At 40.9% G+C, this 13,778-nt stretch overlaps 1 protein-coding gene across 3 annotated transcripts in view; it reads left to right on the forward strand.

Moving 5' to 3' along the window:
• The first annotated feature begins 7,280 nt into the window (after positions 1-7,280).
• The window catches only part of hnf1ba (HNF1 homeobox Ba), a 28,148-nt gene continuing 21,650 nt past the window's right edge, over positions 7,281-13,778 (forward strand). For 2 of the 3 annotated variants that reach the window (XM_086125238.1, XM_086125239.1), the window contains exons 1-3: positions 7,282-8,052; positions 12,110-12,309; positions 13,028-13,301. In XM_086125238.1, the coding sequence (XP_085981364.1) occupies positions 7,664-8,052; positions 12,110-12,309; positions 13,028-13,301 (863 nt within the window). In that variant the 5' untranslated portion in view covers positions 7,282-7,663. Of the gene's footprint in view, positions 8,053-12,109; positions 12,310-13,027; positions 13,302-13,778 lie in introns of all 3 variants that reach the window. The other variant, XM_086125240.1, reaches the window with a different exon arrangement.

Below are 13,778 nucleotides of genomic sequence, written 5' to 3' on the forward strand. Positions count from 1 at the left end.
TTGACTAATTTTGGCCATTTTCAGGTTTTATTTTTTGGGGAGATTTCGACTAAATTTAGAAAAGCCTCTGAATCCATCAGCAATGTGAAATGGGTAGATGTGTCGATTGTGAATAGATTCACAAAAAAGTATTGCCTGAAAAGAGACAGGAAGTCTGGCATTTTTGGTTCAAAGCCGCAACTTTCTGACTAACAAAAAAGACTTACGTTTTGCCTGATAAGATATAGGAAGTCTTGCCCTGCGATTGGCTGGCGACTGATTCAGGGTGTCCCCCCGCCTACTGCCCGAAGACGGCTGGGATAGGCCTCAGCACCCCCCGCGACCCTTGTGAGGATTAAGCGGTTCGGAAAATGGATGGATGGATATAGGAAGTCTGACATTTTTGACTCAGAACCACAATTTGCGGGTGATTGTCCATTTCCAGCTGTTCCTCAAAAATAAAAAATGAGATTTTGTCACATTGCAAGTAATTTAACCCAATAACATAAAATTTGGTAACCGTGGCTCAAGAGTGAAGCCACAAAAAAGTCTTAAGAAGGCAAAAAGACATAAGAAGCCCGCCATTTTATTTGGTAGCGGCCATCTTAAGGTTATTTTGGCAATTTCCAGGGGTATTTCAAAAAAATGGGCTGCTCCTAGAGGGTTGAGATAGTGTGGAAGCGCTCCCAAAAGGCAATTTAGTTGGCAGATTGGGAGCGATCAGTATGTACGTATGCTTTCAGAACATACATTTGTCAGTGTCATGACTCAGAAAGTTAAAAGCTGCTTTAGTGTGACTCAATTTAAGAAAAGAAAAGAGCAGGAAATGCTCAATCCTTGGTCTCCCACACACACACACACACACTTTGTACAGAGCAAACACATCCGAGCGACTTTCAAATCTTGGGCCTAATTCCAATTTGAACACACACACACATAGGGTCACACACACACCTACTTTGTTGTATTGACACAGCGCACACGCCGTGGCCCACAAAATCGGCCGCCTCAGGCCTCGGCGTAGCAAAGATCACCGGCGGGTCATGTTTAGGAATTGGGAGGAGCACTCAGATTCCAGCCTCCTCCATCACTTTCCTTCCAAGAGAAAAAAGAATGTTTTTTTTCTTCTATATGACATTCAAATTTGGTAGCAATCAGGTAAAATCTCAAAAAGATTGCGTGACTTCCTGAGACTTCTTTGTGGTCTACTCAGGATAGACATACCAACCAAATTTCATGTTGCTAAGTGAAAATGGCTTTTGGGGGATGAATTCTTTGAAATAATCTGGAGGGCGCTAGTGAGCCAAAATTGCTGACTTTCTGTGTTTTTACAAGTTTAGCTTCTGGAGCCTTTTTGTGGGTCTACTCAGGACAATCATGCCTACCAAATTTCATGTTCCTAAATGAAATTGGTGTTGGGGGCTGATTTATTTTCTTTCTTTTTTCTTTTTTTTTACACGGGGTTCTACTCCGTTGACAAGTCAAATCTTTGAAGAAATCCTAGAAATTAGCCTAAAATGGTTGCTTCAGATCAGAATTGCAGGCTGTGTTTTTAAGGCATGGCTTCTTCGGACTTTTTTGTGAGTCTTTTAATGATAAACATGCCTATTAAATTTCATGTTGCAAAATACAACTAGATTCAGTGGCTGAATTTTTTTGAATTCCAGGTGTGGAAACCAAGTTCATCTTTGGAGATCCTCTGTAAATTATCTTAAAATGGCAGTTTCAAACCAAAATGGTAGATTTCTTTGGCCTTTTCAGGTCTTACTTTTTTGCGGGTCTGCTCATGATAGATATGTCGAGCAAATTTCATGTTGCAAAATCTGACTATTTTTTAAAAAATCAGCTGTGTGGGCTGATTTTCAAAAAACATCCTATTGTTTCTTCGGCCATCTTGGGATGTCACCATACGTCATCGGCATAAATTGATGAACTGAGATTCAGTATTTGTAGGAAACAAATTTTCTTGGAAATAAAATACTGAAACAAATTGTGAAATTGAATCATTTCCCACGGCCCATCTGCTGATCTCTCATGTTTGGTGTAGGCGACCTGGTGATTAAATCTCGTGAGCTCGTCTGGGATCAAAGTTGCTGCCAGTGTGGGGAGGCCGTGATGCAATCACAGCGTTTTTATGGCACATAACAAGATGGCCGCCTCGTGATTTGCATGATTAATTGGGTTTTTGTGCGATCTTGACAACGGCAACCGGGTCTTATCTTTGACTTTTACGAGGTGTTCTCTCCCCGCAGGAATCTGTACCCTGGCTGCCACTCCCTGTTGTGTGGCTGTGTGAGTGGACAAAAGTAATCGAAAGACAAAGAGGCAGTGCAGAAATTTTCTTTGGCTGCTGGAGGCAAGAAAGCACCCAAAAAAAGTGTTTAGGTTGGACGATCTAAGGGGAACTACCCCCCACTAATACATACAAGTAAATATTGACTTTGCTCATAGAAACAACGTTTTTTCAGACATTATATATTAGGGGTGCACAATATTGAACAAACATGCAATATGGATGTTGAATATAGCAATCTCCGTATTATTGCGATATTTAAAATGGATCAAAAGAAATGACATTTTTATCATAGATTGTAAGAAATACATTTTTTTCCCCAAGCGCAAAATAAGCAAGCTCAATGTACTCTTAGCGAATTAATTGTAATGCTCCGAGATATTGTTCACCATTGGATGGTGATGCGCGTTTAAGGTGGCATCGGACAGGTCAAATTCAGATAAAAGCCCTACAATTCCATATGAAATGTATTAAATCATCCTCACATGTCAGCTGATGGGATCAATGTAAACATTGCTGAATGGAACCTTTAGTTTAATTCCATGATGTGCTCAAACAGTTGGAGGATTGATCCATCCCCAAAGGGAGAACGAACTAAGGTAGTGGTGGTCGAGGGGCATGGTGAAAGGTGGGGGGTGTTGTTTGATCCTGGCAGAAAGTTCAGGTTGAGGCTAAGGTCCAACTCACTGTGCGGAACACGACATGGCCGCTGCTTCCTGAATCTCACGCACACACATTGTAGCTCTTGCCCTTTGGAGCTCGCTAACGCTCCCAATGTTCCGCTCCGTTCCCCCACGCGGTTTGCAAGCCACGGATGGACTGAAAAGTTTGCAAGAGGTCATTGGAGCTTCTGGAACATGTCCCTTGCACCTGCTTGCCTTCATAATGACATTTAAGTCTCATCAATAATGTCTTTTTGGACTGATTCACGATAGATGTTTGTCAACAGGTTAGCACGTCAGACTCACAGTGCTTAGGTGCAGGGTTCGATTCCGACTCCGGCCTTCTTGTGTGGAGTTTGCATGTTGTCCCTGTGCCTGCGTGGGTTTTCTCTGGGTACGCCGGTTTCCAACCACATTCCAAAAAAAAACATACATGGTAGGTTAATTGGCCACTCCAAATTGTCCCTTGGTGTGATTGTGAGCGTGAATGGCTATTCGTTGATGTGTTCCCTGCGATTGGTGGCAACCGGTTCAGGGTGCAACCCGCCTCCTGCCCGAAGACAAATGGGATAGGCTCCTGCACGCCTGAGACGCTCGTGAGGATAAGCGAATTATAAAATGGATGGATGGATGTTTGTCAAAATACAAGCCATGGAATTCACCCAAAATGGCTGCTTTAAACCATAATGGCTTATTTCCTGTGTCATTTTGTGGATAGCTTTCTGATACTATTTATTTTTATTTTTTTTGGTGGTAGACTCATGACAAACACGACTACCAAATCTATTGTTGACAAGGTAGAAGCTGAATTTCCAATTTGGTCGTTAATCAGATCAGCAGGTCTTTAAAGATCCCTCGGAAAAGTACCGAATGAGCCTAAAAAGACCACTTCCAATGAAAATGGACAACTTTCTGTGTTTTTAAGGGTGTTTCTTCTTGAGAGTTTTTTGTGGATCTACTCATGAGAGACATGACCCCCAAATTACATGATACTAAGTCCAACTGACCTTGAGACTTTTTTTCCACAAAATTAATTATCTTCTCATCAAACTTTCCATCTCCGAGAAAACTCTGATCCCTAAGAATTTTTCCTCACATATCTGCCCAACATACTATTGTCAAATTTAACAATGGGACAAAATCTAAAGGATGGGTTCTTCTTTGAAATACCTTTGGAGACAAATTCACCTGTAAATGATTGATTCAAAAGAAAATGGCAGACCTCCAGTGTGTCTCCAGGCATGACTTCTTGAGACTATTTTGTATGTACAGTGTTATCATGATTAACCTACATGTTGCTAAATCCAAAGGACTTAAGGAAGTGATTAAAAAAATTTTTTTTAAATCCCATGTGATGCAAGCCAGCTTTTTCTCTGAAGAACCGTTGGATGTAAACCTAAAATGGCAATTTCAAACCAAACTGACAGACTTCCTGTTTCTTTTCTACCAAATTGAATATTGGTCATTCATTTATTCATTAATTTTCAACGCCGCTTCTCCTCACGAGAATTGCGGGGGGGGGGGGGGGGGTGCTGGAGCCGATCCCAGCTGACTTTGGGTGAGCGGCAAACCACATCCTGAACTGGTCGCCAGTCAGTCAGTCGCAGGAAACTGACTGAATGTTGATCAGTGAAACTGAATTTTGAGGCTGAATTTTCACAAGAATTGAGTGGTACAACTGCAAATAGCCAAAATGACCCAAAAAAGGGCAGACTTCGTTTGTCTTTTCAGACATGGCTTTTTGAGACTTTTTGTGGGTCGACTAATGGTAGACATGCCTTCCAAATTTCTCGTTGGTGCATGAAAGGGCTGAACTTAAAAATACAAATAAAAAATCAGAAGGGAGCTTGAGCCATGTTTTGTGATATTAAATATGGGAACACATTCAAAGTGACAACTGTCTTGTCCCAAAAAATAATAAAGAGCAGTTTACGTAAACAGGTGACACGTGTGGTGAGCAGTGGATGTTCTGAGGCTCGCTCCAGTGCGCAGGTCGCTTTCACAACAGGGCGGGATGCTCCTCCGTGTACTGGATCAACTTTTCCCAGACTTTTGTTATTATTTGCCGTTAATGGTTGATGGATTTTTACATCACGGAGACTTGAGAAAGTGTCTGTGTGTGTGTGTCACCTGTGTCTGTCATCCAGAGGGGTGTGTGGTCGTTGGCTTCCTTCTGGCTGACCTCCTGTACTCTGAGTCATGCTTAAAACACAAAATGTTACATTGAAGACACTGGCATGTACTCCTAATGCATCATTTTAAAAATTCTGCCCTTGTGAAAAAATCGCAAACTAACCATGACTTTTATAAACCCAACCCTAACTAATCCTACCCCTAATTTGAACATCTTTTTACCTTGACGAATCAGTAAACCCTTACCAATCTTAACACAATGCAGAACCTAAGGCTAATACTGTAGTAACGATAACCCAAACCGAACTCAAACCTTTTATGACTTACCCTAACTGAGTAGAACCCCTCACTATCCCAAATCCGAACTAATATTGACCATCCTATTCTAGGTGAAAATCCACAGTGTAGCGAGCCCATAATTTTTTATTTATTCTATAGTCCCCCCCCCCCCACTGAATTTATTAAATCACTTTAATCCCTTAACGCCCACCGTGACCCTCGTGAGGATAGTGGATGGATAAATGTATAACATCACTGAAAGGAAAGAAAGAAAATATTCCGTCACTTGCACAACTCTCCAAATAAGAGGCACAGCATGCTCGCTTCAAGGTGTTTATTTATCACTCCGACAAAAACTGACACATAAAAGAAAACTGAACATTGTATATTCAAACACAAAAAAATGTCCAACCCAAAAAAATTCTAAAAGCCTGCTAGCTTAATGCTAACATACAATGCAAATGAACATAGACAAGCTAAAAGAAATTTGCATCAATGTCACAATAACTATAAACCTTGAAACAATTGCTGCTTTATGGCTCTTCTTGGTTATGGCAGCCCAGTTAACTCAAAACCTAGCAAACTGTGATATATATTTTTTCTTCCAAAAAAAGTCTTACTAAGTTTTTTTTTTCAAGATCTATCATGACATGCGTGACAGACTGTAGGTGGGCTTGTATCAATAAAAAGTGGATGCTGCCCTGTTTTGGTGCCGTTTTGCTTTGAATTAAGCTTCCCGGTCAGACACAGCTCCACAGTTGGCGTCAGGATAGTTTGTGTGGGTGGGTAGGTGGGGGGGCACGACATTGTTCTGCTCAATATATTTTTGATATTCTGTCAATGACTAAATTGATTTGTCCTTCTTTTTTGACCAAAACTTGCAAAAGAGACCGTCTCTTTCTTTCTGTTTCAGTCTCTGACACTAGTTGAGTAAAATGCATTGGCACTTGTCAGCTTCTGTAATGAAACCATGATTTTCTTTGAGTTTTATACACAGTCGGTGTTTGGTTTTGGAGGATTTGGAAAAGTCACATTGAATAATGCCATGATAGGCGCGCTGCATGTCGTCGGGACTCTACCCTTGTTGAGAATGGCAATAGGGCATCCATGGCAATCACCGCCTGTCACGTTTGCCCATCCCGTCCGTCCCCTTAGTTTCTCTACATTAGCCTGAATACATGAAAAAAACACAGGCGGGGAGGGGGGATATTGCGAGGGTTGACTACATTGTTCTTTACGGCGGAGCGAAGGGCAGCTCAGGTGTGCGTCCGCAACTTGATATCACAATAACAATAGCAGCAGATAAGAGAGCATAACGTCAAGTCTTTGAGGGTGCAGAACGACGAGGTAGTTTTTTTTCCCCTGCCACCATCTCAGCATCATGGCCCATTTATTGGCTGGTGTTTACATGTTAGGTGGCTAATTTAGCAGATAATTCACAACAAAGCGTCCACGCAATATTACTAATGATCAACTGTAATGATACTACATCCAGTGAGTGCTTATTTAACCTGCAGCCGTGGGAGGGAGCGTTTGTTCCAATTTGTTTGTCATGCAAATAAAAATAGAGGAATACAAGTTGTCAGTGGAAAGGGCAAGATAAATGCTTGTTTCCACAGCAACAGCGGTTTGTCATTGTCAATGTCATTCTGTCAACCTGGAATTTGACGACTTTTTTCTGAATTGACCCAATTACCCAAAAATACAAATATTTGCAATTGTCGAATTTGAATTTGAATCATTTTTACACATGTGGAAAACTTTCAGACATGCACATCAGCACCAGGCCAAATTTACTTGATCATCCCAATTTCCAAATCCACGTTGTGTTTCTTCAGATGATGCCGACGAGCTCCGTGGCAGCATGCAACCTGCACGCAGCTCGCTGGCAAAATGTGTCAGTGCATGCTCTAGCTTTTTATGACTCACAATAAGCCGTCCAAAGTCCAACAAAGTCGGGGGTCTGATAAGCGGAACCAATAAAAACCGCAGCAGACTGACAGTGTAAACACCTCGGACCCGGAGAGGGCCTTCACCTCCTCCGCCTCCTCCTCCCCTTTTCTTCGTTTTCTTCTTCTATTTCGAATCTTACCTTCTTCTTCTTCTTGTTCTTCTTCTTCTGGTGTTGTATTTACATAAAGCCCCCGTCAGCCGGCCCACTCATTAGCATCTTTTATAGGCCCAGTGACAGGCGGCAGCATCATGGCAAAGTAGATCCATCCTCCTCGCTCTCGAACAGGTGTCAGACGGACCAGAGAGCCCAAACGGAACTTATACACTTCTTTTTTTTTTCCTTTTCTTTTAATTTTTTTTTTTGATGTTCTCCAACATGGTGTCCAAGTTGACGTCCCTGCAGCAGGAGCTCCTGAGCGCTTTGCTGGACTCCGGACTCACCAGGGAGGTTCTGATCCAAGCGCTGGACGACATGGACCCAAACCCGGCCGCGGGGTTCGGGGTGAAGCTGGAGAGGCTGCAGCCTCCACTGTCTCCCCGCCACAAATGCAACTCCAACGGCGAGTCGTGCGACGCCAAGCCGGTGTTCCACACGCTGACCAACGGCCACGGCAAGGCGGCCACCAAACTGTCCGGCGACGAGGGCTCGGAGGACGGCGACGACTTCGACACGCCGCCCATCCTCAAGGAGCTCCAGTCGCTCAACACGGAGGAGGCCGCCGAACAGCGCGCCGAAGTCGAGCGCATGTTGGCGTGAGTCACTTTCCCGTCCGCTTCGTATTATTTTTGATTATTAATGTTTGGAATTAATAGCGAAAATTGGCGAAAGTGCCCCCGAGCAGTCCTGCACTAGTTTACGCCAATTTTGTTACAAAAAGTGACCGTCACGCTCAAGTCACACTCCTGTTGTCGCCATCAACCTGTGAACGCTTAATCACAAATTAGTCACATTATTTAGAACATCGAATAACAAACATTTGCAATGTTAATAATACATTATAATTTCTCTCTCACAATTAAACAAAAGGGAAGTTGAAGGGACAGTTCGAAAAATGTGTAGACCAGGCCCTACTACTCCTTCTACTACCACTCCAACTATTACTCCGACTAGTCAACGTGAATGCTACTGTTAATACTAGTAAAATAAATAATAATAATAACAATGGTAATAATTTTATAATAATTTCAACTTTCCACCTCGCAAGCAGAGCAAAATCGAAGTCGGAGTCAGTGTTAGGATTCCTGACATGTTTTCCTGTCACGAAAAAAAGTTGACAGTCACACGGCTACTACGCTTAATACAACTACTACTGCTGCTACTATCAATACCTCTACTAATACTGTACGAATATATTCTACTTTCTATCTTTCAAGGTTAAAAAAGGAAGTTGAAGGTGAAGTGTTAGAAAGCAGTCTGTGGCCTAGCTACTACTACTACTACTACTACCACGACTCCTGCTACAACTACTAATGCGCTATTATTATTATTAGTACAAATTATGAAGTAGAAATAATTTGCTTTAACCTCCAAGGATAGGAAATAAGTTGAATGAAAGGTGTTGGAAGTAAGTCAACTCGTACGTCACACAAAATACTGCTACAATTACTACGACTACCATTACTACTATGAATACGATTACTACTACTAATAAAAACAGTGCAATTTATACTTTTTACCTACCAAGGATGTTAAATGGAAACTGAAGAAAAAGTGCTCGGGTAAAAAAAACAACAACACATGAATACTATTAGTAATACTACTATTACTACTTCTTCTACTTGTAATATACTGCTACGACTACGACTCCAACTACGACTAATAACATTAAAATCACATTAATTATTACTTTCCACCTCGCAATGATAATGAAACAGGTTGAAGGAAAAATCACGAAAAAATAACTTACCTCCTCGAAACGAAAACGTATTAAGGAGAAGTGTTGGAAAAATGTGTTATTAATAATATTTGTAATTGTTATTTAAAAAAAACGCGAGTGAAACGAATTTCCCGTGTGTGTGGCGGAGCCGCAAGAGAAAATAATCCGAGCAGCCCTAACCCCAGCAAGGCAAAACCACGTGGAACGAGCGTGCTAGCGCGTGGAGTTCTTATTAATTTTATTCTATAAATCATCAACTGGAAGATACACAGTGTCGCGATTAGGCTTCAATGGACATCAGGTTATTCATTGTCAAAAAAAATGTTATAAACTACCAACTCTCACACTTCCACACGCGGGCTTCCATCCACATTCTCAAAACAAACACACGCGTGTTGTTGTTTTTTCGATATTAACTGATGTAAAATCAAGTGACGTGATATGGCTTTTGTTCAATTAATTGGATTGTTTTCGTTCCGTGATTGTTTCTGTCTTGTTGAAATGTTTAATATGGGAATTACTGGGTCACAAAATGGATGCCAATCTGCATCGAGCTTATATTAATGATGACTACTGTTTTTCGTATTTATAACGACAATTGGCCTACGTGATCCATTTTGTCGACATTTTCAAAAAAGATTCCTGACGGAGTAATGTGAAATTTCAGGTGTTTTCCAATACGATGCTGTTCTATAAAGTCCAAAGTTTTCCACGCAGCACTTGAACGCACCTTTTGAAAATATTTACAGCAGTTTATTCAAGCTGCAGCGATAGAGTGGCCTCATTTTTTCTTTTCTTTTTTTTTTTTTTAGTTATATAGCTCCTCCAAACAGGTCAAAGCGCCATTGTGATCTTCGTAAAAACTTTGGATCCAAAAAGTGGATTATGATACAGTTTTGGAAAAAATCTTTTTTTTCTGAAATTGTTTGCTCATTATGTGCCCTTCGCGCACGCGTGCGTGTGTGTGTGCGCGCGCGCACACGAGGGGGGGGGGGATCATTTAGTTGATTGGTTCTCAAAGTTATGGCACCAAGTTCCACCCAAAGAATTGGCTCTCCAAGTACCACCTTAATGACTAACATTCATACAGTAGCGTAGTAGGCCTAAATATTGATCCAAAAGTGAGCCAGATCTTGTATTTTTAAACAATCTAATGAGAGTAGAGTCCAAATTTTATGTGGAATACTTAAAATTACACATTAATGAAGTCAAAATATTACCAGAGGAAAAAAAACAAACTACAGTGTACGACAAAGTTGTGATATTATGGGTTGAACAACAGTTTTACAGGAACACATTCAAGAAACAAAAATAAAACTGATCTGAGAGTTAAGAATATATATATATTTAAAATGCTGTCATTAAATAATTTGAAAACATTTGTCATTTATGAGAGTAGAGGGGAAATACAAGAACAAGACAATGAGAATTTACAGAGATAATGTCAAAATGCCACAACAAAAAGAATTTCAGGAAAAAAATAGTACCTTAGTCATGAGTCAATTAAAATGTCTTGCACATAAAACCTATCCGTGAATGGAAATTGTACTTAAGTAAAAGTTTTAAAACAAACAGATCCTGAAATTCCAATCCAAATGTATCAAAAAAGGAGACAATTTAATCAACTGACATGGGCAATTGTCAAAAATCAGGCATTTTTGGCTTTTTTTTTTTAACCGATTACAACACAGCACAAAGTCAATGTCAATCAACCCCCCCCCCCATTTTTTTTCTGAAAACAATTGTCAAGTGGCGGCACGGTGATTGTCTGGTTCTCAAACTGGCCTCGCAGTGCAGAGGACCAGGGTTTGATTCCGGCTTCGGCCTTCCTGGTGGGTTTTCTCCGGTTACTCTGGTTTCCTCCCACATTCCAAAAACAACATGCATGGCAGGTTAATGGAACACTCTAAATTGTCCCTAGGTGTGAGTGTGAGCGGAGATGGTTGTTTGTCTATGTGTGCCCTGTGATTGGTTGGCAACCAGTTCAGGGTGCACCCCGCCTACTGCCCGAAGATAGCTGGGAGAGGCTCCAGCACGCCCATGAACCTCGTGAGGATAAGCGGCTCAAATAAGGGGTGGATGGATGGATGGAAAAATTACCACATTTTCTGTTGTTGTAAAGTTAAACAAATACTTAATGACAAAGTGGTGTAAAAATGTTGTGCCACTAATTCATATCTTTATTGTTTTAAACATTAACAGACCAAAACAAAAACGTATTGTATTCTTTCCATATTCTTTTCATTAATCGACTGACTAATTAGTTATTGGAGTTTTATTCTGCCAAACATCCAAATTGGGATTGGGACAAAAAAAAAAATCTGTCTCGGTTGGGCCAGAGGATTGAACTTAAAAGTTAAATACAACTGAACTTTACTTGAGCTGTCATTCATTTGCATAGTACTAAAGAGCGCCCACGAACCACGGCCTGTACTCATACCAGACTTTGACAATGACTGCTTTAGAGCAGGGCGGCACTGTGAATGTCTGGTTAGCATGTCCACCTCACAGTATCGAGGTCCAGGGTTTGATTCCGGTTTTCCTGTGTGGGGTTTGCATGTTCACTCCATTCCTTCGTTCGTTTTCTTTGGGTACTCTGGTTTGTTCCCACATTCCAAAATGTACCATAGGTTAATGGAACACTCTAAATTGTCCTTATGTGTGATGGTGCGTGTGAATGCTTGTTTGTCTTTGTTTGCCCTGCAATTGGTTGGCAACCAGTTCAGGGTGTACCTCACCTACTGCCCGAAGATGGCTGCGATAGGCTCCAGCATGCACTTATGAGGATAAGCGGTTCAGAAAATGGATGCATGGATGCTGTCAAGGATATGTTTGCTGGAAATGAAAATCAATCCAAAGGTCCAGTGTGAGTGACATTTTCGTGTTGTTGCTGTTGGTGAGCTGAACTTGTTTGGCCTTTTTTTTTTTTGTAGGGAGGATCCGTGGCGTGCCGCCCGCATGATCAAAGGTTACATGCAGCAGCACAACATCCCACAGCGCGAGGTAGTGGACATCACAGGCCTCAACCAGTCGCACCTGTCGCAGCACCTGAACAAGGGCACACCCATGAAGACCCAGAAGCGTGCCGCCCTCTACACCTGGTACGTGCGCAAGCAGCGGGAGATCCTCAGACGTAAGTCACCAGACAGACGGACAGACTGAAAAAATATAATTCGACCAGTCACATTCCATTTGAATTTCTTCTGTTAACTCTTATTTTTCATGCCAATACATTTTTGATATTTGTATTCATTTAATTTATTATATATAATTCTATAATTCTGTTATTTATTTTCATTATGAATTTGATTGTTGCAATCTTTATATATATGTAAACAATTGTTATGGTCATATTTATAATGCTGATTATTTTTTTCATCATTTAAAAAAATTGCGTATAATCCTTTAAAATTAACCTATTTATTTTCTTTGGCTTAAAACTATCAATTGTAGCCTTGCTATCACTAGCATTAAATTTATTGTTTAAAAAAAATTATATATACTGTATACATAATACTTTATTATAATATACATATCCATATTTTGGTAATGTTTGATTTAGATGTTATTAATTACAATATTTCTATTAGTAATGATATGTTTTCGTATCATTTATTATTATTACTATTATTTATGTTTAAATTTTTGTTGTATCATTGAGTATCACCACCTTTGCATGCCCCTGATGGCACTCACTGGTGTTGTAGGTCATAGGTTAACCAGCCCCGCTCTCGTCTGTTGTCATGCTATTGGATTGTCTTCGAGTGTGACTTGAGTGTCTTGACAAACATTGCGTAAAGCCATCCGGGCCGTCATAACAAGTGCATGTGTGCTTCTTCTTATTTCCGCAGAGTTCAACCAGGCTGTGCAAGGTTCTGGCAGCAATATGACAGACAAAGGCAATCAGGATCCGGTGTTTTTTTTCCCAGAGTTCAACCCATCCGGTCAGGGCATGGGTCAGGCCGGCGGTGGCGACGAGATTGGCGGCGAGCCCTCCTCCAAGAAAATGAGACGTAATCGTTTCAAGTGGGGGCCCGCCTCGCAACAGATCCTCTACCAGGCCTATGAGAGACAGAAGAACCCCAGCAAGGAGGAGAGGGAGGCACTGGTGGAGGAGTGCAACAGGTTGGTTATTCAATACTGCCCGAGAAAACAGATTCACCTAGCTTGAACTGGACATGAAATTTGGTTGACATATCTGCCATGAGTTGATCCACAAAAAAGTCTCAAGAATTCATGCCTGAAAAGGCACAAAAAGGCTCTCATTTTGGTTTGAAATGGCCAATTTTTAAAATGTTTTATGGGTCCTTCAAAGAGGAATTTTCCTCATTTTAGGAATTTGTCCGATAGATTTTATGTAATTGCTCGCGAATTTAGAAAATTCAACCTCCAAATAAAATTTGGTAGGTAGAACTATCGTGTGTAGGACGCCCCGCCCAAAAAAAAATGGAGAACGCATATCTTAAATAGAATGCAAACATGACAATTTAAGAATCATTTTGCCACCAAATTTGAACAATGAATACGAGATAGATGATTCCAATAAAATATATAATTGAGCTATTTCCAGGGTTCCCTCAAAAGCTCCAGTGCGACTTTGAA

This window comes from Hippocampus guttulatus, chromosome 12, assembly GCF_054856545.1.
Source record: "Hippocampus guttulatus isolate MCC_2025c chromosome 12, RoL_Hgut_1.0, whole genome shotgun sequence".
Classification (NCBI taxonomy): Eukaryota; Metazoa; Chordata; class Actinopteri; order Syngnathiformes; family Syngnathidae; genus Hippocampus; species Hippocampus guttulatus.